At 36.3% G+C, this 27445-nt stretch overlaps 1 protein-coding gene across 10 annotated transcripts in view; it reads left to right on the top strand.

Moving 5' to 3' along the window:
* Positions 1–1200: 1200 nt before the first annotated feature.
* The window catches only part of LOC113226789 (protein phosphatase 1 regulatory subunit 12B), an 80480-nt gene continuing 54235 nt past the window's right edge, over positions 1201–27445 (top strand). For all 10 annotated transcript variants that reach the window (XR_003310183.1, XR_003310185.1, XM_026459734.1 and 7 more), the window contains exon 1: positions 1201–1830. Coding sequence is in view for 8 of the 10 variants with exons in the window: in XM_026459734.1 (XP_026315519.1) it covers positions 1588–1830 (243 nt within the window). In the remaining 2 variants the exon portion in view is untranslated. The remainder of the gene's footprint in view (positions 1831–27445) is intronic.

Genomic DNA, 27445 nt, shown 5'->3' with positions numbered 1-27445 from the left:
AAGGCAAAGAATAGGAGTGACGTCTTCCACTATGTCATACGAGGAGCCGAATACAAGAAGATTAAAAGTAGGGTTTATATGGTCATCCACGACCAAAAATATTACTATTTACATTTTGTCCTACCACCTAAAAATACAGTCCACTCTACGTCTATTCTTATTCCAACTTACAACTTTCGTCAACAATTATCGTAATAGTCATCTGGTAATTATCCGATAACTGTCCATGTTGGGGCTAAGTTATGTCTCTTTCATTTTTGACTAAAAATTAAATATTAAAAATACTAATAAAATTTTACGCGTTTACAAATATACATATACTAATATATAAAAAAACATTAATAACTTTTCTATTACTTTTTTTATAATACAAAGTGACGGGACAAACAAAAGTCGTACACCTGGTGGCAAGCGACTCTATCTATAACTATTAATGTTTTATTACTTAAAAGTGATAAAATAATCAAAATCAAATATTTTTTAAACAAATAAAACAGAGGAATGAAAATATTTTTCCGGATTTAAATCGCGTATATTTGTTTTTTCAAACAAACCGACGTTTCGGGCCCTTTACAGGTCCCATGGTCACGGTTGACACGGTTGTTTGAAAAAACAAATATACGCGATTTAAATCCGGAAAAATATTTTCATTCCTATGTATAACAATCGCGAAAACCTAAGAACTCGTCAAATAAAACAGTTTAAAACCGGTTTACAATGTTTATAAATTAACTTTTTGTATGTGTGTTCGGATACATGGGGCGACATTGGTAGCCTTAAATTATATTAAAGGCACTCATTATCCTGCATTGCAGTCTGCCGCGTAATGCATGATTATGAATGTAATGTGAAAAAACTTAGTTTAAAGAAGAGTAGCGTTTGACAAAAGTCGGTAGTGTGGCTTTACTTGTACTAGCTGCACTAAAGTACGATGTGTTGGTTTTCTGTTTCTTAGAACATACAAACATTGAAAGGGCAAGACTGTAGTCTCTGCTTACCCCGATAGGAAAAGGATATGATCTGTATGTGTGTTCAAACAGTTAGGTAAGGTAGTGAGTACTCAAGTACGCTCATACAGTACGAGCCCATGTGATGAATGACTATCAACGTTGGAATTATTATTGTTAAGTTGCCATGATTGCAGGGCGAGTTTTTAGTACGACGTTGTGTATCTGGTTCAATCTTCCGTCCGTCATTCTCACAGGTCATTCTCTGATTTTCATTCGTCGCCTCGTCTAGTTTTTATATTCAATGTAGAATTGTCGGTTGGCTGTAAGTAAAATGGTTAAATTTATTCTTGTAATGGCTGCCACGCTTAATGTGTAGCTTATTGGTTATGTCATGTATCTAGGATCGGTGTGTGGATGTGTAATCGGTCCAATTCAACAAGTGTTCCGAACGATGATAGTGTAAAAGCAGTTTAGATCGGTCCCGCTGGAACGTTTCTTCTTTCATGTTTCCTTTTTTGGCAATTAAGTTATTTAGACTGCATTTGTGTACTGTATGTGATAAAAACATAATCTATGCGTCGTGAAAAGTGTGGTTTGAGGTCGCATTGCGTGTGAACTGTTGAGATCAGGTTGTAAAATGTCGGATACGCGTTCGTCGTCGGCGCTGTCTAAGCGAGCGGAGCAGCTGAAACGATGGGAAGAGTCTGACACGAACAAGCAGTCGGCGTCGCCGAAGCGGCCGCTGCGAATACGGTTCGCACCGGAGATAGTGTTTTTGGCGGCGTGCACTGCGGGCGAGAAGGAGGATGTGCAGCGGCTGCTCAAGGCGGGCGCGGACATCAACACTGCCAACGTTGACGGCCTCACTGCGCTGCACCAGGTGAGCAACAAAAAAGCATGACTTTCAAGAAAGATGTATCAAACACTTGGACCTCACTGTTGTTACTGGGCATATTTCTCTGTTGATAAATATAAATAATATGGCACAATATTTACACTAAATGTGTGCCTACATTTTTACACTTTATTTATAAAATTATACTGACTAATAATGCACTGCGACGGACCTATTCATTCTGGATACCTCTGTTGAACATTATGCCTACTTAATTTTTGGTCATTTTCTGTTTTTAATGTAAACAGCCTACTTTATTTGCTATATTATGCTCCCCAAAAAAAGGAAACAAAAAATCGAATTTAGTGAATAAAGTAACAAAACAAAATAAAATAAAAAGTGGGTGTAGTGTTTGGTAGAGGTATCAATCTGTCCTAGGCACTGCTACTGTCAACAATGACTTTTGACTCTTCTTTTAAAAGCTGCCACATCTGGTAATTGAAAGATTGGGCATGTAACACAAACCAGACCTGGATGGTCTTGGCCTTAAGTGCCGCTGCAGTCTGAAACACCTTAGGTTGCATGTTTCAACAACCTTGGTTGCCCAACGTTTTGCACTGTAGGCATTGTATGTGGAAGTTCCGGGTTTGATTCCTAGTAGGACCAATTTGTGAAATGAAATTACCTAAATGGTTCTGGTCTGGGTGTTCAGGGTAGTGCCCTGGAGTGAATTCCATTGCTGTAGTCAGTCATAGTACAGGGGACTACATACATAGGGGAGGGGGTGTTTTAGACCTGGTAAATTGATATGGTTGTTTGGTTGTTTGAAGTAGCAGTAGAGCTCCTTGTGAAAGAGTTCATTCAGAGAAGTACTGCCACCTTACCTATTTCTGCCGCCAAGCAGTAATGTCTACATTACTGTGTTCTGGTTCTGAAGGGTGCTACAAGGTGTTTGTGAAATTACAGGCACATGAGACTTGTCGACTTTATGTCTCAGAGTAACTGGCGCAGTTTAAAGCTCTGAGTGGCACTGCAACTATTTTGGACAGGCGTGTAGCTTACCATAAGAAGCACGACTTGCCTGTCCTGTCACTTGATTTTATAAAAAAAAACATTACCTGAAAGAGTGTCATATAATCCATCAAGCAAACCAGTGACTTATAGTTGAATTTGACACATTTTTTGTTGCTTACACCATCAGTCAACGCGCATGTGTCTATTTTATACCAACTGTCACACATTCTGAAGACACATTGTGTCCCTTATGATTTTATCAAAAACTTTTCAAAATATAGTTATTTTTAAATTTAGCAAGCTATCACTTACTTAGACTAGACCTCTTACAAAATAGAGCCTTACGTATCTGTGGTGGTTTCATTAGGACTACACCAATACATGTAATTTCATGTGAGTTGGCCATACCGTCTTTAGCTGTGTGTAGATATTGTTGTCACAGTATCTCTCACTAATAAAATAAGTGTCCAAACTATTCAAAAATATTTACTGGACCAATAAGACTAAACGAGCTTTAACTGAAGTTTGTTACAACTTAGAAAATAGAGACATAAAAATAACAAATGGGAAATGTGTTATATGGAAATTTGGATGTCGTATATAGATGTAAGTGATTGCATAAAAGATAGAATACCCAACCTGACCATTGCCAGAGACAAAGTAACACTGTGAATTTAAATAATTGTGTAAATAGTTTTTTAACTTTTCATTGCAGTGGCTACTATTGTGCAATTTTTTTGTTTAAAATTGTTGTTCGGACAATATAGAAAAAGCAATGGGTTTTAACCCTAAACTGTAACATAAAATCATAGATGCAAAACGCTTAATGCAAATTGGTGGATCTTAATATGTACCATTTTCATCACACTTGCTTGTAAACAATTTATTCGACAAACAGTAGTTATACTACTTTATTTTATATTCATTATTATTATTATTATTATTTTGTTACTGGCGATCATAGTTATCCCTTGACATTGTATTTCCAATTGTAATACTGTGACATTGATAACATGAAATAAACGATTCTATTCTATTCTATTCTATTCAATGTCATAATATGGAAGCAAAGTCGACTGTAATGTTTCAAATTATGCTCACAGGCTTTTTGTTACATTACCTCCTAGGGCAGTAATAGATTTTAATTTTATTTACACTGTACTTCTTTCAAAGATTAAACAAAAAGTTTTTATGTTCAAAAATCTGAAAGTATTTCACATAAGCTTCAAGTATAGAAAAAAACTAACTAGAAGCATTTCGCCGCCTTACTGTCTCAAACTCCTATCTTAAAGCGCAAGTTATTGAAATGCAAAAAGTGGATTGTGTATACAAATTTTGCAGGCTAATTTCACATCACATTTCCTTCGTATTCATATACTGGCTTTTACCTGTTCTTAAAGTAATGTATCCAAATGAACATTTTTGGTAAGAAATTTAAGATAAATAGAAAGTTTTGCCGTCTCCTGAATTCTCACTCTTTATAAGATACGAGTTTGAGAAAGTAAGGCATTGAATTGCAATTTAAATATATTTCACAAAATTTATTTAGTGAATACAAATTCTGCAGTATTCTTAGAATTTGGAAATTATTTATTTTGTATTTGATACATCGTCACTCAAGTATGGAAAAAAACTAAGTATTTGGAAATTATCTATGTTTTACTAAATTTATTTTATGAATTCTAATACGTCGTGACTGCATGCATTTCTGCCTTTTATCACATTTTAGTTCAAGTTATTATCTATGGAAGAATAGCTGGCAATTTTCTTAAAAATTAACAAAAACCCGCCATTTGCGATATCCGTAAATGTTGTGTTGTGAAGCGATATTTATTCATACAAGAAATAAATTATCGTTATATCTTTAATATATCTAATACATTTTTTTTGTATTTAATTTAATTTTGTAATAATGGTGGAAAACATAGCAGCGCATTAGAGACACTGTTTTAGCTTTACGACACTACGGTACCAAAATTGTAATGGACACCACATGTCTCTAGTAGTCTAGGACTCTTGACAGGTAAAAAAAATCATAATGTTATATACTTCTAATCAAACTGTTTCTGACAATGCAGAATGGCAATGTTGTACACAGGAAATGACTGTATTGGCTTATTCTGTTTAATAGAAGTATCTTCAATAATGAAAATTTGCAGTTATGTGAAAGAAATGATCTGGTGCTAATTTTCAGTGTTCTGCCTCAATAACACTCAAGGTTTTTGCACTGTCATCTGTAACATTTTTGCATACAATATTCACGAACCTTTTCCCTGAATTGAGTATTTTATGCAAAACTAAGTGTCGTATTCTAGAATTCTACTCAATACTCAAGTCAGGACTTGAGTATTTCAGTGAGCTCTGAAAATCATACTCAGGCCATTAGGGTCGTATTTCCAGTGTTTGAAATCATACTCAAGTCTGGTCAAATCCTGCCTTGAGCATTGAGTAGATTTCTGGAATACTACCCTTAAACCCTTTTACAGTAAAATGTGCTTAGTATATCAGGCTTACGATGTGAATGATTTTAACAAATAGGGTTAATGAATTTATTTTGCTGATAAACAATTGAGTTTTAAAATCTGTTATTTGATGATGATTGATATTCCTTTTGAAGCAGTTCATTCAAGTATGTACAGATGGCAGCATATCAAGCTACAAATTGAGGGATCTTGTTCCGTTGCACTGGTGAAGATATTCAAACAAAAGTGTATAGCTTGATGTGCTGTGGACTGTACATGTAACTCAGGACAAAACACAAGACGTAAGACAGATTTTGTCATTGACTGACATCGAGCATATAACCAGAAATAGAGACAAAATGTCATTTAATTTGTTTGAAAACTATTCTGCCATATCATGACTGTGACAACTGCGCTCCGTTTGGCTAGCCCGAGTTCGAAACAATTGACGGGTGTCGTCAATGGTTGTCGTCAACTATTTCACTTCAAATCGACCAGTTAATTTGAGCTTTGATATAATGGACGAAAATTGCAAAATAACATATTTAATTACCGATGAAATGGGATTCCGTTTGTTTTGTAATTAGATGTTTTGATGTTTTTCCCACACCACCGAATAGAACAGCACGGCATTGTTAGAGATATTGTCTTTATTACAATAAATACAGAATATTTTTTGGAATATACGGAGACGTACACACAGGTCAGTAGTTGGCCTGTCTATATTTCAGTGCAAACGGGAGTTGATATTTATAAGAGCTGTATCGCTAATGTGTTACCAGGAATATATGGCCCTTATTTCGTCTCTATTTCTGGTTATATACTCGATGTTGACTGATCAGCGATCACGCATGAGTATTCTAACCAAGATTGGGAGGGTTATTAGGTCAGCTACATGCTTGTTAATCTAATCCTTCTCAAAAGCGTTTTAATAAAAGCATCACAGCTTAGTTACTGCAAGTATTCTTCCTAAAGCCCATGAGAGCAATTTAGTTTCTACAAGATTTACAAAGTATAAGAAATGAAACTCTTGTTATTTTATGTTGACATGACTTCTCTGGACGATTATCACAATTTGAAATTTATTGCAGCTTTTTTGTGCCTATTACTTGAAATGAAGCAATTATGAAAGTGTAATTAACACAGAAATTAATTTAGGTTACAGAAATTGAACTGCCTGCTTAAAGGAACAGTGTATTGTCTCTTGACAATGAGCTTCTCATGTGTAAGACTGTCCTTAAACCAATATGGACTTACGGCATTTAGCTTTGGTGTGCCGTATGCAATTCAAATATCACACTAATAGAAAGAGCTGAAGATTCCATCCTAAAGCAGATTTCTAATGCGCCCTGGTTCATTCGAAACACGGAAGTCCATCACTACCTAAAAATCAACACACTAAAGGAAGAAATGCTTAGAATTGGATCAACTAGTTTGAAAATCCAGCTGCAAATGGAGGAGCTCCTGCTGGGGAGTTGACTCTACATGTCTGTAATCACGCAACACATCTGCTCATAGTCATCCAATTATTGAATACAAAATAATAAATAAAAAAAGGTTACTTAAATGTGAAACCTGGTTCTATGTTAAAATCGTCTGGAAAGGAATTAAGTTCTTTACAATTCATCTGGCGAAGGATAAATGTAATAACTCCATTAGGTTTAAGTAAACAATCACATTTGTACAATTTTTTGCCAGAGTAAATCTTCAGCATCTTTATAAGCATCATTGTCAGTTATCAAAGGATGAGGATATGGTCATAGTCAGAGATAAAAATAAAAAGAAAATTATTATCTTCAGTATTTTATGTAGCCTTTAATAATATTATCTCAATGTGCATATTATTACGTAGATAAAGTAGTATATTATCGAGTTCTTAGGTTTTCGCGATTGTTACACATAGGAAATGAAACTATTTTTCCGGATTAAAATCGGGCCCTTTACAGGCCCCATGGTCATGGTTGACGGTTGAAACGTCGGTTTGTTTGAAAAAACAAATGTAAACGATTTAAATCCGGAAAAATAGTTCCATTTCCTATAAGTGGTTTATTGTTTATCGAGGGACTAAAACGAATCAATGTATGCTCGAGGTTGTTAGACGCCCGAGCTTTAGCAAGCGTGTCTACTATTCCGAGGGTTTATATTGGCTTTTAGTTGTTTATTACTCCGAGGGTTTATATTAGCTTTTAGTCTCGAGGTGAAACCTTTACGTTTCACTTCGATTGCGAGAAAAGAAAGTTCAACTGTTTTCGCTCTACAACAAAATGCCGAACCAAAATTCTGAAATTTCCTGTTTTTCAACTACACCGCCTGGCGGTTAGTGCGCCGGGATCACAGTGTGGTCGGCGTCTGATGCCTCACGGCGGCCAAGTGACTAGCGAAACCGCTCGAATGCTAACAAGCGTCGACGCGCGTCAACGCTCGATTCCATATTTGCAAAACACAAATTTGTACCTTAATTATGGGAAAATAGAGATGAATATGCTATAGGCGAAAAACATGACGCGTTGCGACGCTTCGACTCTGCGCCAGTCGGAGTTGAGTCTAAGAGCCTATTTATTCGACACGAATCTCATCGCGCTCACCCCGCGCGGCCGCCGCGCTGTCGCCGAGCGGAGACCGCGTTGCGGCCGCGCAGCGACGGCGTGCTTCTAACTAGCCTAGTATGTATGTGTATGTAAATGTACATGAAGGCGTGGCGACTGGCCGGGCGCCGCGCGGCGGCCGCGCGTGAACTTTCGCTTCGTGTAACTGGGCACTAAGGCAAAGTGTGAGTAGCAATGATGGAATATCTCGTAGGACCAATGTCAAGGGACAACCTGACAATTGGAATAACACTTATTCGACTTTTTTTTCGTAAAATCCACTCGAAGTGTCATAATATTTTTGTTCTTTGTCTATCCTCCTCTGGATTGTCAATAAGGAGCTTGAATTCGGATTTTTTTATTACTTCTTTGGCAACTGGGAGAAGAAAAAGAAGTATCCTTCATACATACGCTTTTTTTATAATATATTAGTAGAGGTTTCATGTTTTAAAATAAATAAAATCGCCTAGATTTTTTTCTGTTTTGTTTACTTTTAAACATGAAACCTATAATAATATTAACATAGAATAATAGTAACCTATAATAATACTAGCTGAATGTATCCTTTTTACGTATATTATACGTAAAAACGGTATTTTAAGTGTCTACAAATACTTACGAGGGAGTTGATTTTCTCTTGCCTTCCTTTCACACTCATCGTCTTTTGTTTGATTTAAATATATTATCGTACGTAACGTTATCTTCTCATTATTGATATTTCCTGCTTCCTTTGATGATGTTATGAAATTAAAATATCCAAGCCAAGCTATCATATGCTTTGCTAATTGAGGCGCAATCAGCAATTAAGGTTAACTAGCTTTTATCCAATCAAAATCACATCATCTATATCAACAAGTGACTCAAGCAAAATATTATTTATTAGGAGCAAAAAAAACGTTCAATGTTTACGATATATATATGTTATTCCGGATACTTACTGACTTGTCATTTATTTGTTTGTAAATGAAAGTATGTTATATATTTGATTTATTCAATTTAGATGCTCTTTCGTAATTTAATTCTCTTCTTAATCGCTTCCTCACTGCTGAGGATCGTGACGTCACTTCATCCTGCCAACCATTTGCCTCCATCGGTTGCGCTCAGTCGCATGATGTATTGCGGCGCAGACATGTATCTCCAGTTCCTCGGAGATCTGATCCAACCACCTTTTGGGACAATTAATGGAATGATATGTCGGCAGTTGTGTTTCAACCAAGGCTGTTCAAGGCAAGGCATTTTCTTCCGATTTAGATGCGACCAATACTGAGGTACCCTTTTTCCAACAAAATAAGAGTCATCAAATTCCGGAGTTATCGCGTAACATACATTATAAAAAAAGCAAAAGTACAGTCGAATTGAGAACCTCTACCTTTTATGAAGTCTGTTAAAAATAGTTTATTTCCTAACAATCACGAAAACCTAAGAACTCGATATGAAGGTACACACTTAAGATTTTCTCAGGAGACTTAAATGCCTAACGACCAGCAAGGCATTTGCTATATTATGGATACTAATTCCAGGTGGACCTTTCGAATGTTTGCCGATTGGAGTACCGTACAAATTATTGGGTGGGGATCGTAGTATACGGTATATATGAGGAAACCGAAGATCTATTAGAACACTTGCTTCAAAAATACTACTTTCCGAATCTATGGTAACAGGTTAAAACACGAACACACACGCACACACACACACACACACACACACACACACACACGCACGCACGCACGCACGCACGCACGCACGCACGTACGCACGCACGCACTCACGCACGCACGTACGCACGCACGTACGCACGCAAGCACGCACGCACGCACGCACACACAGAGAGATACACACACATACACACAATTAGAAGTTAAGATAGTTGATAATTAATTAAAAAAAAATTGTTTGTTTTGACGATGTTTGGAAATGTGAAAATTAAACACTAAATTAAGTATATAAACTAAAAATGTTAAATATGCATTTGTAGCTTTGGAAGAGCGGTGCCTCCTGACACAGGCTTGATTAGCTTAATGGGAGGTACCATCCACAGTTAATGTAAAGTTAATTGTTTTACTGAAATAAACATTTTTATATATCTTATTATTTTGGAGAGATAATTTTATCTTTGGAGTAATCACCAACCATATTTGTTCAGCGCCTTACTTTACCAAAGCGTCGTGGCGTATCGGACACTCAAAAAGTTACATTTACTTTTTCTCTTATTTCATCTAAATAACTTCGTGTTGCTCTTCCCTTAATTTTAATGTTCTTAGAAAAATGTTATAACTAGGGAATTCAATCCCGCATAGAAATCTCATTCAACGAGGTCATCAACCCCGCGGATCCGCCTTCCGCGAATTTGCGGGACTGTTCATGAAATGTTGTATGAAACTAACAGACAATTGTTTCATCTATGTTGAGTGTGTGCGTTATCTTTTGAATTGGATTTTATTTTTTTGTCTCGCTATAAAGCATATGTGCTATACTGAATACTACTAATTACTAACTTAGTAACCGTTGGGGCAGAATGGTTCTCGAATGGAGACCACGAACCGGAAGGCGTTCAGTGAGACGGCACCCTACTAGATGGACGGATGACTTGGTAAGGGCGGCGGGCAACCGATAGATGCACGCTGCGTTCGTTCGGCTAGTCTGGAAATTTTTGGAGGAGGCTTATGTTCAGCAGTGTACGTCTTACATGATGACTAACTTAGTATTCAGTATAGGCCATACGTTTCATAGCGAGACAAAACTCCAGGATAACATACATCGTTTAATCGCCTGTTCATGAGGTAAAGTAGAAGTAATTATTTATGAAACCTATAAAAAATATGGAGAATTTTCTTTTGATCTTTTTTCAATGTCGCAAATCCTGCGGATCTCGCATATGTAATCCTGCATTTCTGATCGCGCGAAATTGGTGCGGGATCCCGTATTCGCGGAGTCCCGCCTGTGCGGGGTTGGATTCCCTAGTCATAACTTATAAGACGCTCAAACTTTTCCCTGCAGTTCTCTATTGTCTGTAACACGCATTTCTTTTTAATAGTAACTATTTAGACTATTCGGAGTAACGCATACAGCCTGCATGTCTTAAAAATGACCAAAGACCGGTCTTTGTAAGCTGATTAGCTTACTGGTCTTAAACGCAAGTCTTATGTATAAGACAATCAGAGTCTATTCCGGATTTTAAAGATGTGTCTTTAAAACCCGAAATAGACACTGATTGTTCCTACATACGTCACATGGCGTAATTAGAACTCGTCGCCTGACCGATTGCGAACGTCACATAATGTGATCACTGTTTATCCCTAGTATTAGTTTAATGTAGTTGGTATTATTGCATATATAAACGGCAATGGACAACGGGAACAGAAATTTTGTGTGTGTAATAGTATAGACAAAATGTAATAAAGCATTGTTAAAATTTGTATACATTTGGAACAATAATATAGTTTTTATGTTCCATGGTATATTCGTAGTAATTTATTGTTGAAATGACTGTTAAGTACCAAACCCAATGACATTAAGAAAAGTGCATTCACCAGTCTGGCCGCATCGTACTCTCTGTTAATTGGTACAATTAGTGGAGCCGACTGAATTCTCCAACCTTCTAACCCGTGTTCATACATACCATTGCTTTTTTTACGTATTTTGCTTTAAGACATGTTTCATGTCATCTAATCGCGCTTTTTATAGGAACGAAGTATCAAAATTAAAAATTTTGCTAAGTTACATCGCAAAATGGTATTCATGGTATTATGTTAATAGTATTAAAATATAACACAATATTATTAACTATTCTACTAATAAAGTACTGGAACGCACGCATTTTAATAAAACTTATAATTTGGTAATTCACATAAAACATAATGAGATTCATACTCCCTTACATCCTGTAAATACTTATATTCAAAACTCTTTTAGATGTTACGTCTGTTATCCCGCTTCTCCATTGCCCCTTCCATCACTTCCGCTCGGTAGCCATTTTACTGTTATCGATTCTCCTCAAAGCAAATCGACAATTAATTATTCTATAAATTGGTATTTTATTGTGCAGTATCGAGACGAATCTCGAATTGAACAATGTATTAATAAATAGCTGGTGCTAAGACTACTATCGGAGTTAGGGCTTCATTATTAAAACCAGCTGTTACGAACCTGATCAAATAATTGAATAAATTACTCAAAAGCTTTAGACCTTGTAACGACAAACCGACGTTGAAATAAAGAACCTTCGTCGGCTAAACATGCGTCATAAATAGAATGGTATTACAATTATGTCTTTCCTATTCTTCATCATTGGTTTATTCTTAGCCGCGTGCGCAGAGTATGCAAGCTACGAGTCGCTCTGGTTCGCGTACCCATTATAACAAATAAATTCCGTTTAATGTTACATGCTGAAAGGGGTGCCAATCTTGTTCTTTTGCTTGAAGTAAAAGCTGTATGACACTGCAATACTGATTATTTACTAACGTCAAAATGAGAAGGCCACAAAACAAAATTAACTATAAGTATAGGAAGTACCCAGCCAAGTGAGTTTGACTGAATTTATTGTGCTTATGAACTCCGGAGATGCTTATCTAGAGGCACAGTACTTTTTTGGACCTTTTTAAAGATAAATGATTTCGGACTGTGAAAGGAAGGAATTTCCTTCAAGTGATAGCCTTGAGACCCAGTTCTTCCACTTTCAGATTTGACCTCTCCATTTTACTCTCAATGGTTTAATTGTTTGACATACCTCGTCTCAAGCAGAGGCTGAGGGTTCCAATCCGGGCACCTTTTAAGTTTTTCGAAATTAGTGAAAAATTTCACATTTGACCATGGTTCAATCCATGCGCTTTTAGGTGAAGGAAACAGTGATGAAACTTGTGCGTCGAAGATGGTTGGGAAGACGTGTGAAGTTCCCATCTCGCATTGGGAGAGCTTTAAATCACAAAGATGTAAGGAAAGCAGTGGCGAGGCGTCCATATGACTCGATTCTCATCGGCTTGCCTAAAATTTTTCACGTATGGTCAAATATTATAAATATTGTGTGCTCAATTTTATATGTAGAATAATTAACCAGCGAAATAAAGTGTACTAGTATCTTGTGTGCTTATAAGTGTTGTGTTTATTTGTCGCCAAGGCACCACTTGTTAAGGCAAATGTTTTTTTTTGCTCCGGCTTTACTATAGATAATTTTAACGCCTCGCCACTGAGGAGCAGGCAATGTTCCTTACACCTGTGTGATTGAAAGCTCTGAGTGGTACTGCAACTGTTATGGACAGACGTGTCGCCTACCACCAGGCGCACAACCTGTTCGTACCGTCTCTTGGTATCATAAATATAAAAAATAAAGTAAATACTCATTGTCAAATCAATACACCGAAGTCTCACCGCACTCACGTTCCTTAATAATGTAGATTGTCATTTAAATCTTGTTATAATTATGTCAGCGAATACTAAATAAATCTTCTTTTATTACAGACAGGCCCGAGGCTTTAAGTCTAGCCCTACATCGCATTTGTAGCATTTTTGTACAACTGTGTATGTAATGTCTTCGGTGACAAATGATGTCATCTTCATAGGAAGCTGCATTCAAGGGCGATCAGAATTTGATCCCACGACCGTTCACTAACGGCCTAAGGCTGTATTGTATAGATTTCGTCCTGTGCCCTGCTTGTTTGAATGATAGATGTCTAAGATTAATACAAAAGGGATATTTAGTTTAAAAGAAATACGGGCGTGCATTTAAAAAAAAAAGATTGATTTGATGCGTTTGAATAACCGCATGAAATTTACGATAAACCATAAGAAACAGAACAAAAACGTCCACTATCCAGAAATGACTTTAATTTTTCGTAATGAAAGTTTGAATTTGAAAAATCGTGATTTTCATTTAGTTACATTATGGGTTCCAATGTGCGATATTGTCTTCCTGCTATTTTATATATTTTGTGGATTCTGTTACTCCTGCCATTAGGTACATGATAGGTTTATTACATGAAAATAAGGATTAATTAGGATATTTGACTCAAAATTATTTAATTTTTCAATCAACTTCCGTAAAAATATTGAGAATAAAACTGAAATTTGTTTTGCGATATCTAAATTGACACCCAAATTCGTTCTCAAAAAAACATTTAAATGCACGAAATTTAATCAGTGGTTGGGGAATGGTCGATTGCTTTTTACTGAGACAATGTTAATATAATATTATTTGCAGCTTGCATAGCGTCATTACGGTTGTGACGTCACGAATAGGAGTTGCCATTTCCATCCTAGTCTGAATACCTATATTATATTTTTTTAAATTTCAATTCTATTTTTTGGGCGTTATCTTATGTACATTTATAAACTTTTGTGACTATTCACTAAAACATTATTGCTAATAAATTATAAATACGGGTTTCTTTTTGGTGTATTTAGAACCATGACATGACATTTTAACCTTTTCTCGACATTTTTTAATCAAATACGCGAAGTCAAATACCCTATTGTTTTCCTGTAATTCACCTTTAAACTTTTAAGCTATGCTTTATCCTCTTCGTCATTTTAGACATTGTTATTCTCATTTGTACTAATATACGAGACGCCGGGTCATGTGTAGTATAATGGATTTGGGCAATTTTTTCTCGACCACGGCATAGCTAACCAAGGATAATTTAGCTTAGAGCGCTAAATGAGTGTAACTATTCACAGGTTTATTGTAACGGCATGACTTCTTATTTTTCCGATATTTCGGAACGGTTACAAGCTCCATCTAATCTAAATCTAAGAACAGACATATCTGTCTCCCTCATACGCTGTTGACGGCTTCTCTCATCTTGATTTCTTGCAGCGGTCCCATTGTTACTCACTTTCTTTCCTATAAATCACACGTGAAACCGAAGCCAAACTATCTTTGTTGCTGTTGTAAGCACTAAGCACCGGATTCCACGCATTGGGTGGTATAAACCCATCTTCACGATTAAACGATTGACACTTCGTGATCTGGATGGCTTCTCGTGGCACACGTGTCGGTAGTGACGTCCCGTCGACTGTACTAGGCGTTCTGTTTAGTTCACAATCTTTAACAATTGTCTAAAAGAGTTATAGTACGTTAGTGGTACCAAAATAAGTGGAAAATTTAGCCAGGCTATCAGTTGCTTTTTATGTAACATAAAACGGAACGGAATCTCACAGAACGGAACCGATTATGTAATTTTTTTTTGTTAAGTGGCTTGTGGCCAATGCCATGAAAAATATATTGACAAATCAGATGTCAATGTCGTTATTGTCACATTAACTAACCAATTCTATTGAAGTTTTTGAATATTTTGTAAACATGAGCTCTCAAATTATATTTTTGTAATGTAATAAAAAAAATATATATATAACCGTCAATGTGCATAATAACCGCCTAAGTATTTTAATAACCGGCAATCTATCTTACCACCGCACTACATGTCTTTCAACCCTGACGTTGGCGAAATCGTCGCGCAAAACGACGGAGCCATAGATACAAAAGTTGTTGAATATTTTGTAGTTGCTACTTTTTTGCTTTTTTAGTATCGTAGTATTGTTGATAATTATTTAAAAATATCTACCACAGTTTTATTTTACATCAATTTAAAAAAATGCAGGTTACAATATTTTTTTTATTGTCCTGCTAAGCTCTTTATTTCAAGCTTATATCTAGGATAAAAGGTTAAGCCTGGTTAAATTTTTCTGGGCATAAAGGATCAAGCTCCATACTAATTCGGTACAATTTTTGGGTCTTCACCTAAAGAGAAACTGTCTGCCTAAGCAGTTGTCAATATTCTTACTTAGGTACTTCTTTCAAATTCTATTATATTTCCGGTGACGTCATTTCATTGTCGTTACGCAATGTTTAAGTGACAACATTGTTTATTCAAGCCGTGATATTACAATTGTACTAGCATATTACAATTTCATAGTGAGAACTTCTTGATTCCCGTCACGAGTCGTTAGACGTTCGGCGAAGGTACCCTTGATTTGTTTTTCAATACATTTCTTTCATTGAAATCCTTGAGGCGGACTTCCTACATGTAGAAAAACTGAAAAAAATATTGACATTGGCTTTCTTACGTTTTGTAAACACGATTGATGATGGGTATCATCCATTTCTTGGTATTTTTACCTCGCTTGTCGATTATGCATCAAACTCTGCTTTGTCATAAGCATTACAGGGTTGGTTATTAGAAATAACTTGTATATAATGAATACAATAATATCACAAAACCACAATGACCATTGTCGTGCTATAATGCAAATAAGAACGACGAGGGCGTCCATGATAACTCCCTGTTTGTTAAAAAGCAGTTTGCATTTTGACATTAAAATACTTAATCTAATAAATAAATGGTAAGTAATATGTAATAAAAATTATATAATTTAAGATAGAGAAGAAAGAACAACGTTTTGTTTACCACGAATGACTACAAAAGAAAAAAGAACAATAATTAATAATAAGAAGGAAAATAAAAACAAATACAACATATAACATTATACAGTCCATTGTATTGTTCACATTACTTTGATTACCTGTTTCTTAATTTAGGTCTTAATCACATATTTACAAATGAAGGATCAATTACAAGGAGCTATTGAAATGATATTTAGTTTAAAAAGTACCTTTTTAAATATTGAAAAATTCATAAGAAAAATACAATTTGAAAGTTTAAATTATTATTAGCCAGTTGTAACATCCCTGTTTCAAACGGCTCATCAGCCGCTTGTTTTTTTTTGTATATTAATCGGTGTGATATGATGTTTCTTTTTATTTAGTAATTATCCCTGTCATGTGCTGAATTCACTTGTATAGGATATGTAAGACGTATCTACACGATGTACCTGTGCATGTAGTATGTGTGGGTGATGTGTTCATAACGACGCATTCATTATGTATGTTGTCAGTGGAAAAGTAAAGAGTCTTAAGCGCAAATGAGTCATATACCATTGATTGGATTTTTTTTCCTGTATTCAGTCTGTTGTGGTTTTGTAGAGATTTGTGCACTTATTTGATACTTTCCAGTGGTGTTTTTGTTAAGAGTAGTTTATGTAAAACTAACTGGTGCCCGTGACTTCGTCTGCGTAGAATAAGTACTTCGTGTAGCCCACTGACTACTTACTTGTAAAATGATCGTTTCTCCATACAAACTTTCGTCCCCAATTTCACTCCTTTTAAGTTTATTTTTGTGACAAAAGTAGCCTAGATACCGTTCTCTCAGGTCCCATCTATATCTACACCAAAATTCATCATATTTGGTTCAACGGTTTGAGCGTGAAAACGTAACAGACAGCTTTCACATTTACAATATTAGTTAGGATTACTTTATGTTAGAAGCCCTACACGGCAGGTGTAGATTTTAATTTAATTTTTTGATTGTGGCTTCAATCATATAGTAGCATTTAGCCCTCGCAATTATATTTGTAATAAATTTTATTTGTAACTTTTTTCTGTAATAATAAATACGCCAAATAATGACACCAATTGCCTTGTTTCAAACTAGGGAATTCCTTGTACTATGAGCAACGGAGTTTACTCTGGGGCACTTCCCAGAACAAAACCATTCCAGACCAGAAACAAATTTAGAAAAGTTCATTTCTCAATTTGGTCCTACTGGGAATTGAACCCGGTACCTCCTTTTCCAACGCTCACAGTACAAATCGTTTGGCCACCGAGGTCGTCACCTTTGACGACCACGGTGACGGTCGTTACACGTATACTCTCGTAACAAAAATCAAATGTTTTTTACGCATTATGGCGATAAAATCTTATACTCTATTCACGACAAACATGCTAGTGGTACTACAATGCCAGGGTAGCAGCAGCATGGCATAATACGGCACATTATAGATTGCAACAGTGGACATTGAAGCGTAACATTGTAACTTATTATCACTTGAGTCGCACATATGTGACATGCTTGGCAGCCCTGCGAGCGGAAGTATTATATTGCAGTTAGCTAAAATAAACCAAACATATTCGTCCAAATTGTGTAATTAACAATTTAATTCCTGTAACATACTGTTTCGAATTAACATTAACGTTACATATCACACTCCGGCTTCAACATACTTCTTCCGTGTTTCGTATTTGGTATAATGTATATAATTAAGGAATTCTATTGCCTACGATGCAATGTTTTTAATTCGGAATGCCTAAAAACATAGGTAATCTAAAGTCAATCACAGAGCTCAAGAAAGAGGTTATGAGCGTTACGTGGGCGTGATTGATATACACATGCTTGTTTGGGGCATGTTTGGATTAACTAATGTTACTGATAATAAACAAATTAACAAAAAACTGTTAAAATGAATTATACAAAACAAATTTAATTATATGTGCCTACTTAAAAGTCTCTATTTTTTACTTATCTAACTCCATTATTCATTTATTTACCCTGCTGGGCGTTTTTATTATGGTCTTTGGATTTTAGAGTTTCATTTTAGAACTGCATAATATCATATTTTACCTGAACTTCTGATGGCATTCTATAGAATTACGATATATAAAAATGCCTATATAAATTGTTAAAAACTGGCACCAATAGCAAGTAATTGATATTATCCAAACACGGAATATCGACACCAAGTTATATGTTATTACAGTCGTCTGTTTTATTTGACGTTAAGTTGTATATTCTTAGAAATATATTCCGTTTAACGAAGATAATTAAAGTCGTACTCGAGGTATTTCTCTGCCTTCGTACCTATAAAAGCCCAGCAATGGACAATCAAGTTGTATCGTTAAAAGATTCAATTTATAATTAAATAACATTTAATATCTGATCCGTCGTAAAACGCTCAAAGTACTCGCCTCCAAGTTGAGCCGAGAGCTATTTACCGCTAATAAATTCAGTTTTTTTACCAGCACTCGTGCGCGTATCCAAACGGAGCCCCCGTGCTAATGGGAGTTTCCGGTTTTCTCGCAAAAAGTCGTAAGAAAAACTAAGTTTTCAAAGTCTTGAGAATTACCCAGTGACGATGTAGATTTTTAAATAAAATGTACTTTTTCTCTAGATTCTCTATGAATTGTACATAAAACACCAGAATATTTTAACCTACTGCTTTACTATTAGTTTGTCTTATAGGCGCGTGATTTGACAGACATTTAGGATGATTTCCGCCCACTGGATAGAATTACATCCGTTAATTTTTTATTCCCTAAAATCATTCTAATAAAGCGTCAGCTTAGTGCAAGACAATTATAAAGGTCCGCTTCGGCGTTAGTCAAGTCCCGTTTGCGATTACTTTCGTGGTGATAATTGGAGTAGTCAGTTGCTTCTGATTATGACTCACGTGTAGGCTAATCGGGCACGTGTGAACGATGAGTTCATGTACAAACATTATGGTTGATGGCCACCGCGGTTATGATTGCGGGTTCAGACTGGGTGCAATGGTTTTAGCCGGGCCTTAAAGCGTCTTGTTAGCGTTCGCATAAGGGAGTCACCACATTTATTAACGCAGAATAGCGTTGAGAAGGTCAGAAAAAGCTTTATGTATATGAACGCAAGAGCGAAAAGCTCGTTGTGCGTTTCGCAATTGTTCGTCCGAAGGTCGGCAACGAATCGGCTTCCTGCGAATTTCCGATCGCGTCCGTACGCATGCCGACGACGACTGATCCTGGTTCAGAAACAAGTCCCGCGACGGCGCGCGAAAGGCCGCGTTGACCGCGAATCGGCTTAATGCGACAAGTATGGTTAAACACGATTGCATCCAGACGAATCCGCGTCAATAAGATTGGTGACTACCTTGTCAAATATGTATTTTATTTGTTTATTTATAGCCCCCAGTTTCCCAGTTAGTGTGCGGATCTCAGTCTTGCGATGAATATTTTTTATGTTACTTGTTTTTGTATTATCGATTTGAAATTTGGTGTGCTATGGAAGTCCGATAATATTCTTTTTTTTATATAATACCAAGTGACGGGACGAACAAGTCTGCCGCCTGGTGGTAAGCAACACGCCTATCCACAACAGTTGCAGTGTCACTTAGAGCTTTTAATCGCGGAGCTCTTAGGAGTGCTGCCACTGTGCTCGTTGCCCTGAGTCATAAGTTGGCAAGCCCCATGTGCCTGTAATTTCACCAGCACCCGTACCCTTCATGACCGGAACGCAGTAATGCTAACATTACTGCTTGGCGGCGGAAATATGTAAAGTGGCAGTACTTCCCTGGACGAACTCTTTCACAATGAGCTCTACTGCTGCTAACAAACTGTATTCTCAATCTAAGATGTTTTAAATAAATATTATAAATGTTAAATATATTCAAATGTCAATGTTAGCGGTACCGTTTAATCAATATCACGATTCCAAGAGTAATTAGCTTACTTGTGACATAAAGATGATTTTGAGTTTGATACCGTTTTGTATCCGGGGCTTTTTAATATAAGTTTCGATACTTTTGTGTTTTATATATTGCTTTTGTCCTTTATAGTAGGGGAGGGACGCTATGTGGTCTGGCGTTCATCTTCTATCTTTTCCTGGCCAATTCAATGACTGCGTGATTACCACGTGACCCTCTGTGTCCTTTGATCGACTGTACAGTACGTAGTCATGTTTACGTATACCTCCATAAGCGATTCGTAAAACGTCATGTGTTAGTCGTGTAAACGTGAGCGTTTTACTCCATAGAAATTTCCCTGGCGCCGGCGCAATATGTACAGAGATTTATTTCGCGCTGTTTGGCTGGCTAGTACTCTGGCACCCGACTCGCTGACGTGAGCCGCACAAGCACGTGATGTCTCTTGACACTTGGTATATTTGGTGAAAAGTGATATATTTACTTTAAACAAGCTATATGGAAAATGACGTTATGATAAAGTGAATTTAGCATAGCAGTTAGTTCTATTCCATTAAAGTCAATAATATGATAAAATATTTATAATAATTTCACGCACCAAAAGCTTTTCATCCAAGTTTAGCAATTGTGAATCGGTTTAAACACAAAACGTGTACCATTTCAGACGTTGTTGATTTAAATTACATTGCCTCTCAAAGGAGGCTGCCCAAATCGGCGCGTCGGATATAAACAGCCTTGTATTTATAAATAAATGCGATGTTAACATTGCGGGGGCCGACGGAAAAGCGGAAACGTACGAGTGTCGAGATGACGTCACACAGACAGGTGGTCGCCGTCGCATTATCTCGATATTAGGATTATCTAATTGTGACGCGATTTGTACCCAACTTGTACTTCGCATTCAAACTTAGGAATCACAATCAAAAATTGTTAGAGGCTGTCGCATGGGGTAGGGTACATACCCGGGGTATCACTTGCCCACGAATACACATGTATTCGTGGGCAAGTGATATTAAGTATGTGAAATGAATGACAATTCGAGTGCCATCTAAATATATGTAATGATTTGCATTTTCGTATTGACGCCATTTGGTGTCAATACGAAATTGTACGTAAAACATTATAGAATACTAATTGTGTTTTAAATTTGGCGCAATAATAATAAATATTAAATCGTTATTGTGACGATATCCAAAGGCCATAAACTGATATTGTTAATGGCGTCGAGCGTAAACAATAAACTATCGCGAGTATACAAAACTGATGGATATTTTATGATGATGAGGTCATCCAGAGTCATTTGAACAATGCAGCTTTCACTATAATACTCTATTCTAGCCGACCATTATCTTGCCCATTGTGAATAACAAAGTTTAAAAATGTCTAGAATAAATAGGCGTGTTTGAAAGGACCGATGAGAGTTGAGGAAGCAAAAAAATAAGTCCGAGCGTAGCTTGTGGAGGACCATAGATAGCGGGAGACAAAAGTGACGGCTTATATGTTCGGAAATATGAATAAACGTAAGTTTGTAAAACACCTTGCTAGAAACCGACGTAGTATTCTCCTCTGTCGGTACATTAACGTTGCTTTTATATTTTGTAAAATTTGTTTACGGTATCCGAAGAACATTCGAATAGACTTGACTGGGAACGTTGCTTGTAACGACTCTGCCAGACTGGAAGATTCAGTCGTGAAAAATATCCCCGCGCTACGTCTGTTTGCGTGAGAATCATAGATAAAAGCTACTTTCCGATTACCCTAAAGTATATATATTAGATACCTGCATATTTTCCATTATTGTTCACACGAGGAAAGGCACATCTCATTCTTTACACTTAACATTTAATTGTCTATCAATTTATAAGACTGTCAAAAATTTGAACCCCGATACCTTGGGAAGGTATTCACTGTACGTACCTAATAATTATTACTAAAGTTTGTTTAAGATATTTAGTAATACCAAAGTGAGTCATTATAGTTATACAGTAGAACCAAGGTTTAAACTCTATGTTACGAGAGCGTTGAATGCGGTTTAAATTACCAATTGAATAAATATGTACGATTAGGTACATGTCAAAGTGCAATATGACGCTAAACTCATTCTTGTCCCATAGTTATATGTAAGTAGCACATATGTAGAACTTAAATTACGCGAGCGTCCAGTGTCCTATATAGAAGCGCGATTATCTCCGTTTACATCACCCAGGCCATCAGGGCTGTTGCGATCGTTTCATCAATTGCTTCGTATGCTTTTTATACTTGTGGCCGTGTGCGCACAGCATCTGGATCGACTGCCCTATTTATAAAGTGCGGTTATTTACCTTAGATCAGTATTGTCACAGACGCGACAGGCTGATTGTCCAATTTGCCGATGTAGAATTGTTGAGGATTGTCATTATTTTAATTCATACCTTATAGTATTGTACGTACTTTGTTTCGTTCGTTGTTCGTTTGTCATGTACTGTGTACAGAATTTTCACTAACAAGTGTGTTTAGTATACCAAAATCGGTCAAATGTGTCGGGCCATGCCATAGTGAAAGCGGTAATTCACATGAAAGGAGGCACTGACGTTTTGATATTCAAACGAACTCTATTTGTAATAAATTAAATATGTTAATTAATTTACGTGTGGCTACTGTATTTTCAGCTTTATGTTGTTAGTTACAACGTTCAACGTCGAAAAAAGTGGGCTCTTTAGTCATTGTTCATGAAACTCATGTAAACAGTATATAAAGAAAAGTCATGTCTTTATTTTCTTTTAATCTATGTCCCCATCGACGCTGTACAATAGTCAATCCATCAAAATAATGTATGTAAAAGATGCGAGATAGGAAAAAAAAATTCTATTCACATTAGGTAGCGAAATATTGATGTAAAATTGTGTATCAAAAATATGCTGAAGAGAAAACTCTGAGAGGCGTGCGTACATTGTTAAGTATACTTTAGACTATTCGTTGCCCTCAGGCGCAGGTATAGTGTCGATCACCTATTACATCACACGCGTAATCATTGAAGCATTTTGTCTCCTTTATAGACTTACACTTGTCACGAGAAGTGCTTTATCGCGTTTGAGGATATATTAAAAAAAGTGATTGAAATAAACAAGATGTTGTTAAAGATGACAATGTCACTTATCAAGAAAAGGTAGCAATGATTTCAGCAACAATATTAAAATAATGAATTTAATCATATTGTGAATAATTCAATTAAGCCGTCTCCAAACAATATTTAAATTATATCCATTCTTTTTCAGCGTACAATTAGTTGTAAAGCACGTGCTCACTTTCCGACTCTATCTTATGATAATGATATATCATCTAATCAATTAGATATATTCAAGATATGTTGAAGAATGTTTTAATCATATTGGATTTCTTTAGGAACATTTAAAACAATAGAATTTGAACGGACAGAATGACGCGTGCGCATGCTTTGGTCTTGTGGTCCGCATTCAGTTTTATTAATATGTCATTTGCTAGCAGTTACACGAAGCCAACACAAGAAAGATGCGCTATTGCTTCCCTATGGCAACAAGTTTAACGTAAAAAATAGAGTTGGCAGTTTTGTGTGACGACTGTACAAACAGACGAGTCTGGCGTTGCGTCTGAGTCGATTTGGCACAAATTTATTCTCTTGACACTTCTTGTAAAACGATAGTTTTCTCAGTAAATTGCCGGTCTTCTCGATATTCTGCACAAGATTTATTTAGTATTATTTTTTGCATTTGGTAAAGGCTCTGTATCCTATCATACAAATGTTGAAATGATGATCATATAATATCAAATGAGCTGAGCTTGACAAGCTTTTCATTTACAGTTTTTGAAGTTCTTTTGAATGTGATATTTATAAGCTGCGTTTAGATCGCACTGTTTATATTTGTGAACATTATAACTGTTTGTGATTGTGACACGTACATAGATATACTGTCTGAATTATTATTTTGGCAAGCTTGGATCGCGGATGCGCTTTGTCGCTGCCGCACTTATCGCAGGTCTATAATCGGAATGATTTACAAACGTGATCGTTACTCATAGTATTTAGAATTATGATTGTGGAAGTTAACTTAGATCGGAATTCAAGAAAGCGTAATGTGATTAAACGACTCAGATTGTTTTATCACAGTATTTATAGCGTTAGTCCATCTCGGTGGGCTGTCCGGGAAATTAGGCCGATGACTCGCGCTCGTGCCAGTCGAATATTGATAACTGTTAGAATTAACAACTTTCCCACTCGTATTGGGAAACTGATGGCGCTGAAACCAAATCTACACTTCTGACGCACTCAAATGAACGAGTGTTCATCTCTATAATCGACTTGACCGACTTTACAGAGCTCCAGATTTGTTACAGTTGATATGTTTGTAACACCGCAGTTCTGTGTCGCGCCCTTGAGCAAAAGAAATAGTTCATTTTCAATGACTTGTTCTAAATGAATCTTTCGAACGTGGAGTTATTCCAGTGGCTTTATTTTCTGCCGTTTATTTCCATCGTTTACGTTTTGAACCGCCAAAAGCCCTTAATGGCGGATGGATAAGCTCGCCGCAATTGCGGCCAGTCTAATCCTAATGTCTGGATAAACTGTCTAGAATGCTGAATTTTAGATGCTCTGTCATTGACCGACCTAGTTATTCGTCGTGAATGATGTATTGCTAAATGACAGAAGATGTGTAATTTTAGAAGCTGTCAAGAGATTTTCGAGGTCGCCCGTGTCGGTCGGTACGGGTTACGTCAAGGCACCCTGTTTTTTTTTCTCGCATATCTTCTAATGTAATGTTGTTTTGTGGTGACGTAACATGGTTTTGATAATGCATTAGCTAAGAGAGTCGGTACATGTTGTGTATGGTGGCACGACGTTTATTAAATTCGGACCACGGCTGCGGTACACGCGAGTTGTTTTCAGAACATTAACTTGAAAACAATTGTGTCGCAGTTTTGAATGCTCAGAACTAGCTAAAACTACGTAAATGCTTAATATTAGTTATATGTCAACTAATTTCCTCACCAAACTCTTCATGACATGCAAATGCGTGATCTTAACTTTTACGAGATGAGGTTTGTTAGAGATTAAGAGTAGTACGAAGTAATTGTGTGAACCACTGTAACAGTTACTCGATCTCGCATCCGGAGAGATAATGGTTTTTTTCCATTTACCATACACTGTTTTAAATCGAACCCTGTTCCTAGTTTTTTTGTGGATGCATATAGCGTAACCATCATTAGTTTTACACCACCACCGTATCATTTGTATTTTTTTTTAAGAGTAACGCTTTTTCAAGAGGTAAGTTTAATATCTCAACCTATTCATAATGTTAATGTCTTACGTTTTAGGTACATGTGAACGGCGTTGCGGACTATAGCAAAATATTTGTAGAAATCTTGCTCTCGCGGCATTCACAGTTCAAAGTACATTGGCTAAGGCGATTCGATAACATTTCGGCTGCCATCGGCGACGGCATTGTTTCCACAAAGGCTTAATGTGAATTTAATAGTCCTACATGTATTGCTGTTTTGTTAGCTGATGCGAGTTTTTATTTTGATAATCATGCAATCATGTTACGATTGCTCTATTGCTATGCGAATGTATTCACCATGTCTTTCATGCAAAAGTGTGTTTTTGGTATTGGAGAACTGCACTATACTGGCCCCGTACGAGCTTTTACAAATCGCACACACCTTTGAAGTGTTGTGTGAACCTATCTCGACATGCTGGTTTTCTAAATACGATTTACTTCTCTATTGGTTTGAAAATTTGAAACCGCAACCTTCTAGTTTTAATTAAATATCATTTTCCCAACCAGGTAGCCAATGCTCTTCGAACATCCGTTCGACTACATTATCTAAGCATAACATTAATTTGCATTAATATCGAATAAAAAATGAAGCTCAAGTTACCGGTTGCGCGGGCGCCGCCACGCGCCGCCGCCTGTGGCACTGACCCTGCGGTTCCAAGCTAGTGCACCGTGCATTTATTGTAATGCACCACTTCTGACCACGTTCTTAAACAAGCTCTTTGCCTAGCGAACGATATGATATATGTTTCATTCTGTATTACCTTTTTATGTACCTTCAACCCATCACGCGTTCTCAGAGACACACGGTGTCTAACGATTTTTGTTATATTAGTGGATGAAAAGGCAAAGTGTGAACGCAAAACAAGTTTAAGTTAAAATGATGATTGGAAAAAGCTTTTTGTTCTATAACAAAAATTTTTTTGCATACAGGTTTTTTTTAAGTAGGATAGTATAGGGAAATCCGAGGTATAATATATATCATAAAAGGTACAAGGAAACTGTTAGCAATTTTATTAATTTTGTATGAAAAAAGCTTTTTTTTATTAAATTTGGTAAATTTTTGCTGTCTCGATTTTTTCTTCCAATACAATAACATGATCCTTACATTTGAAAAAATTGAGTCAATTTTATTAATTTTGTATGAAAAAACATTTTATTAAATTTGACCAACTTTTGTTGTCCCGATTTTTTTCGTGCTATACAATGAAATAACCCGTACACGATACTGAGTAGATCAGAACTAAAATATTTTATTAATTTTTATGGACAACTCACGCTTGGCCAAAATTTGACTATGCTAAAATTGTTTTCATAGTAGCAAAGAATTAATAGTTTCTAAGACAGCTTTCCTGTATCTCATATAGTTTCGGATTTCCTCGTACTGTCCCAGTAAAAAAAAACACACACTGTATACATGACGATAGGCACTCGCTGGTTATTTTTGTATAATTTATGAATGTTTAGATATGAGCAGTCATCTGTTGTGCCAATTTGTCAAATAGGGATCATCATCATCATTACTATCAATCCGTTATAGATTCCACTGTTGGGTCTTCTTTAAAGGGATCAAATCAAATATCTATATTTTTCAAGTTACATTTGAGTCGTCGTTAAAACTACTACTCATTCTTACGTCAAAATCACCTCAAAATAATGTCTTTTTTATATCATCACAAATATTTAATCGTTGGAACTACATACAATGGAACTACACCACTCGCTCGTATCATTTAAATTATAATCATTTGATAATACTAAGGTTTGCTGTTTGCAGAAGACGCTGGTTCGAAGCCAACCGGATCGAAGAATATTTTTCTAAATGTTCGATTTGGTTTTATTAATAATGAAGTCCCATTTGCCTCTAATTTACCAGCATCCTCAACACCTCAAAATCTTTAAGAAAACCGGAATGCTCACGCTACTGCTAGGTGGCATAAATAAATAAGGTGGCAGTATTTCCCTGGACGAAATCTTTCACAAGGAGCTATACTGTTACTAAAATGTTGATATGACGTACACACAATATAGTTTT

The sequence above is a fragment of the Hyposmocoma kahamanoa genome, unplaced genomic scaffold, assembly GCF_003589595.1.
Source record: "Hyposmocoma kahamanoa isolate Upper Pololo Valley unplaced genomic scaffold, ASM358959v1 100021, whole genome shotgun sequence".
NCBI classification, from domain to species: domain Eukaryota; kingdom Metazoa; phylum Arthropoda; class Insecta; order Lepidoptera; family Cosmopterigidae; genus Hyposmocoma; species Hyposmocoma kahamanoa.
The sequence above is the reverse complement of the archived record's forward strand: the minus strand, read 5'-3'. Positions and strand labels throughout refer to the sequence as shown.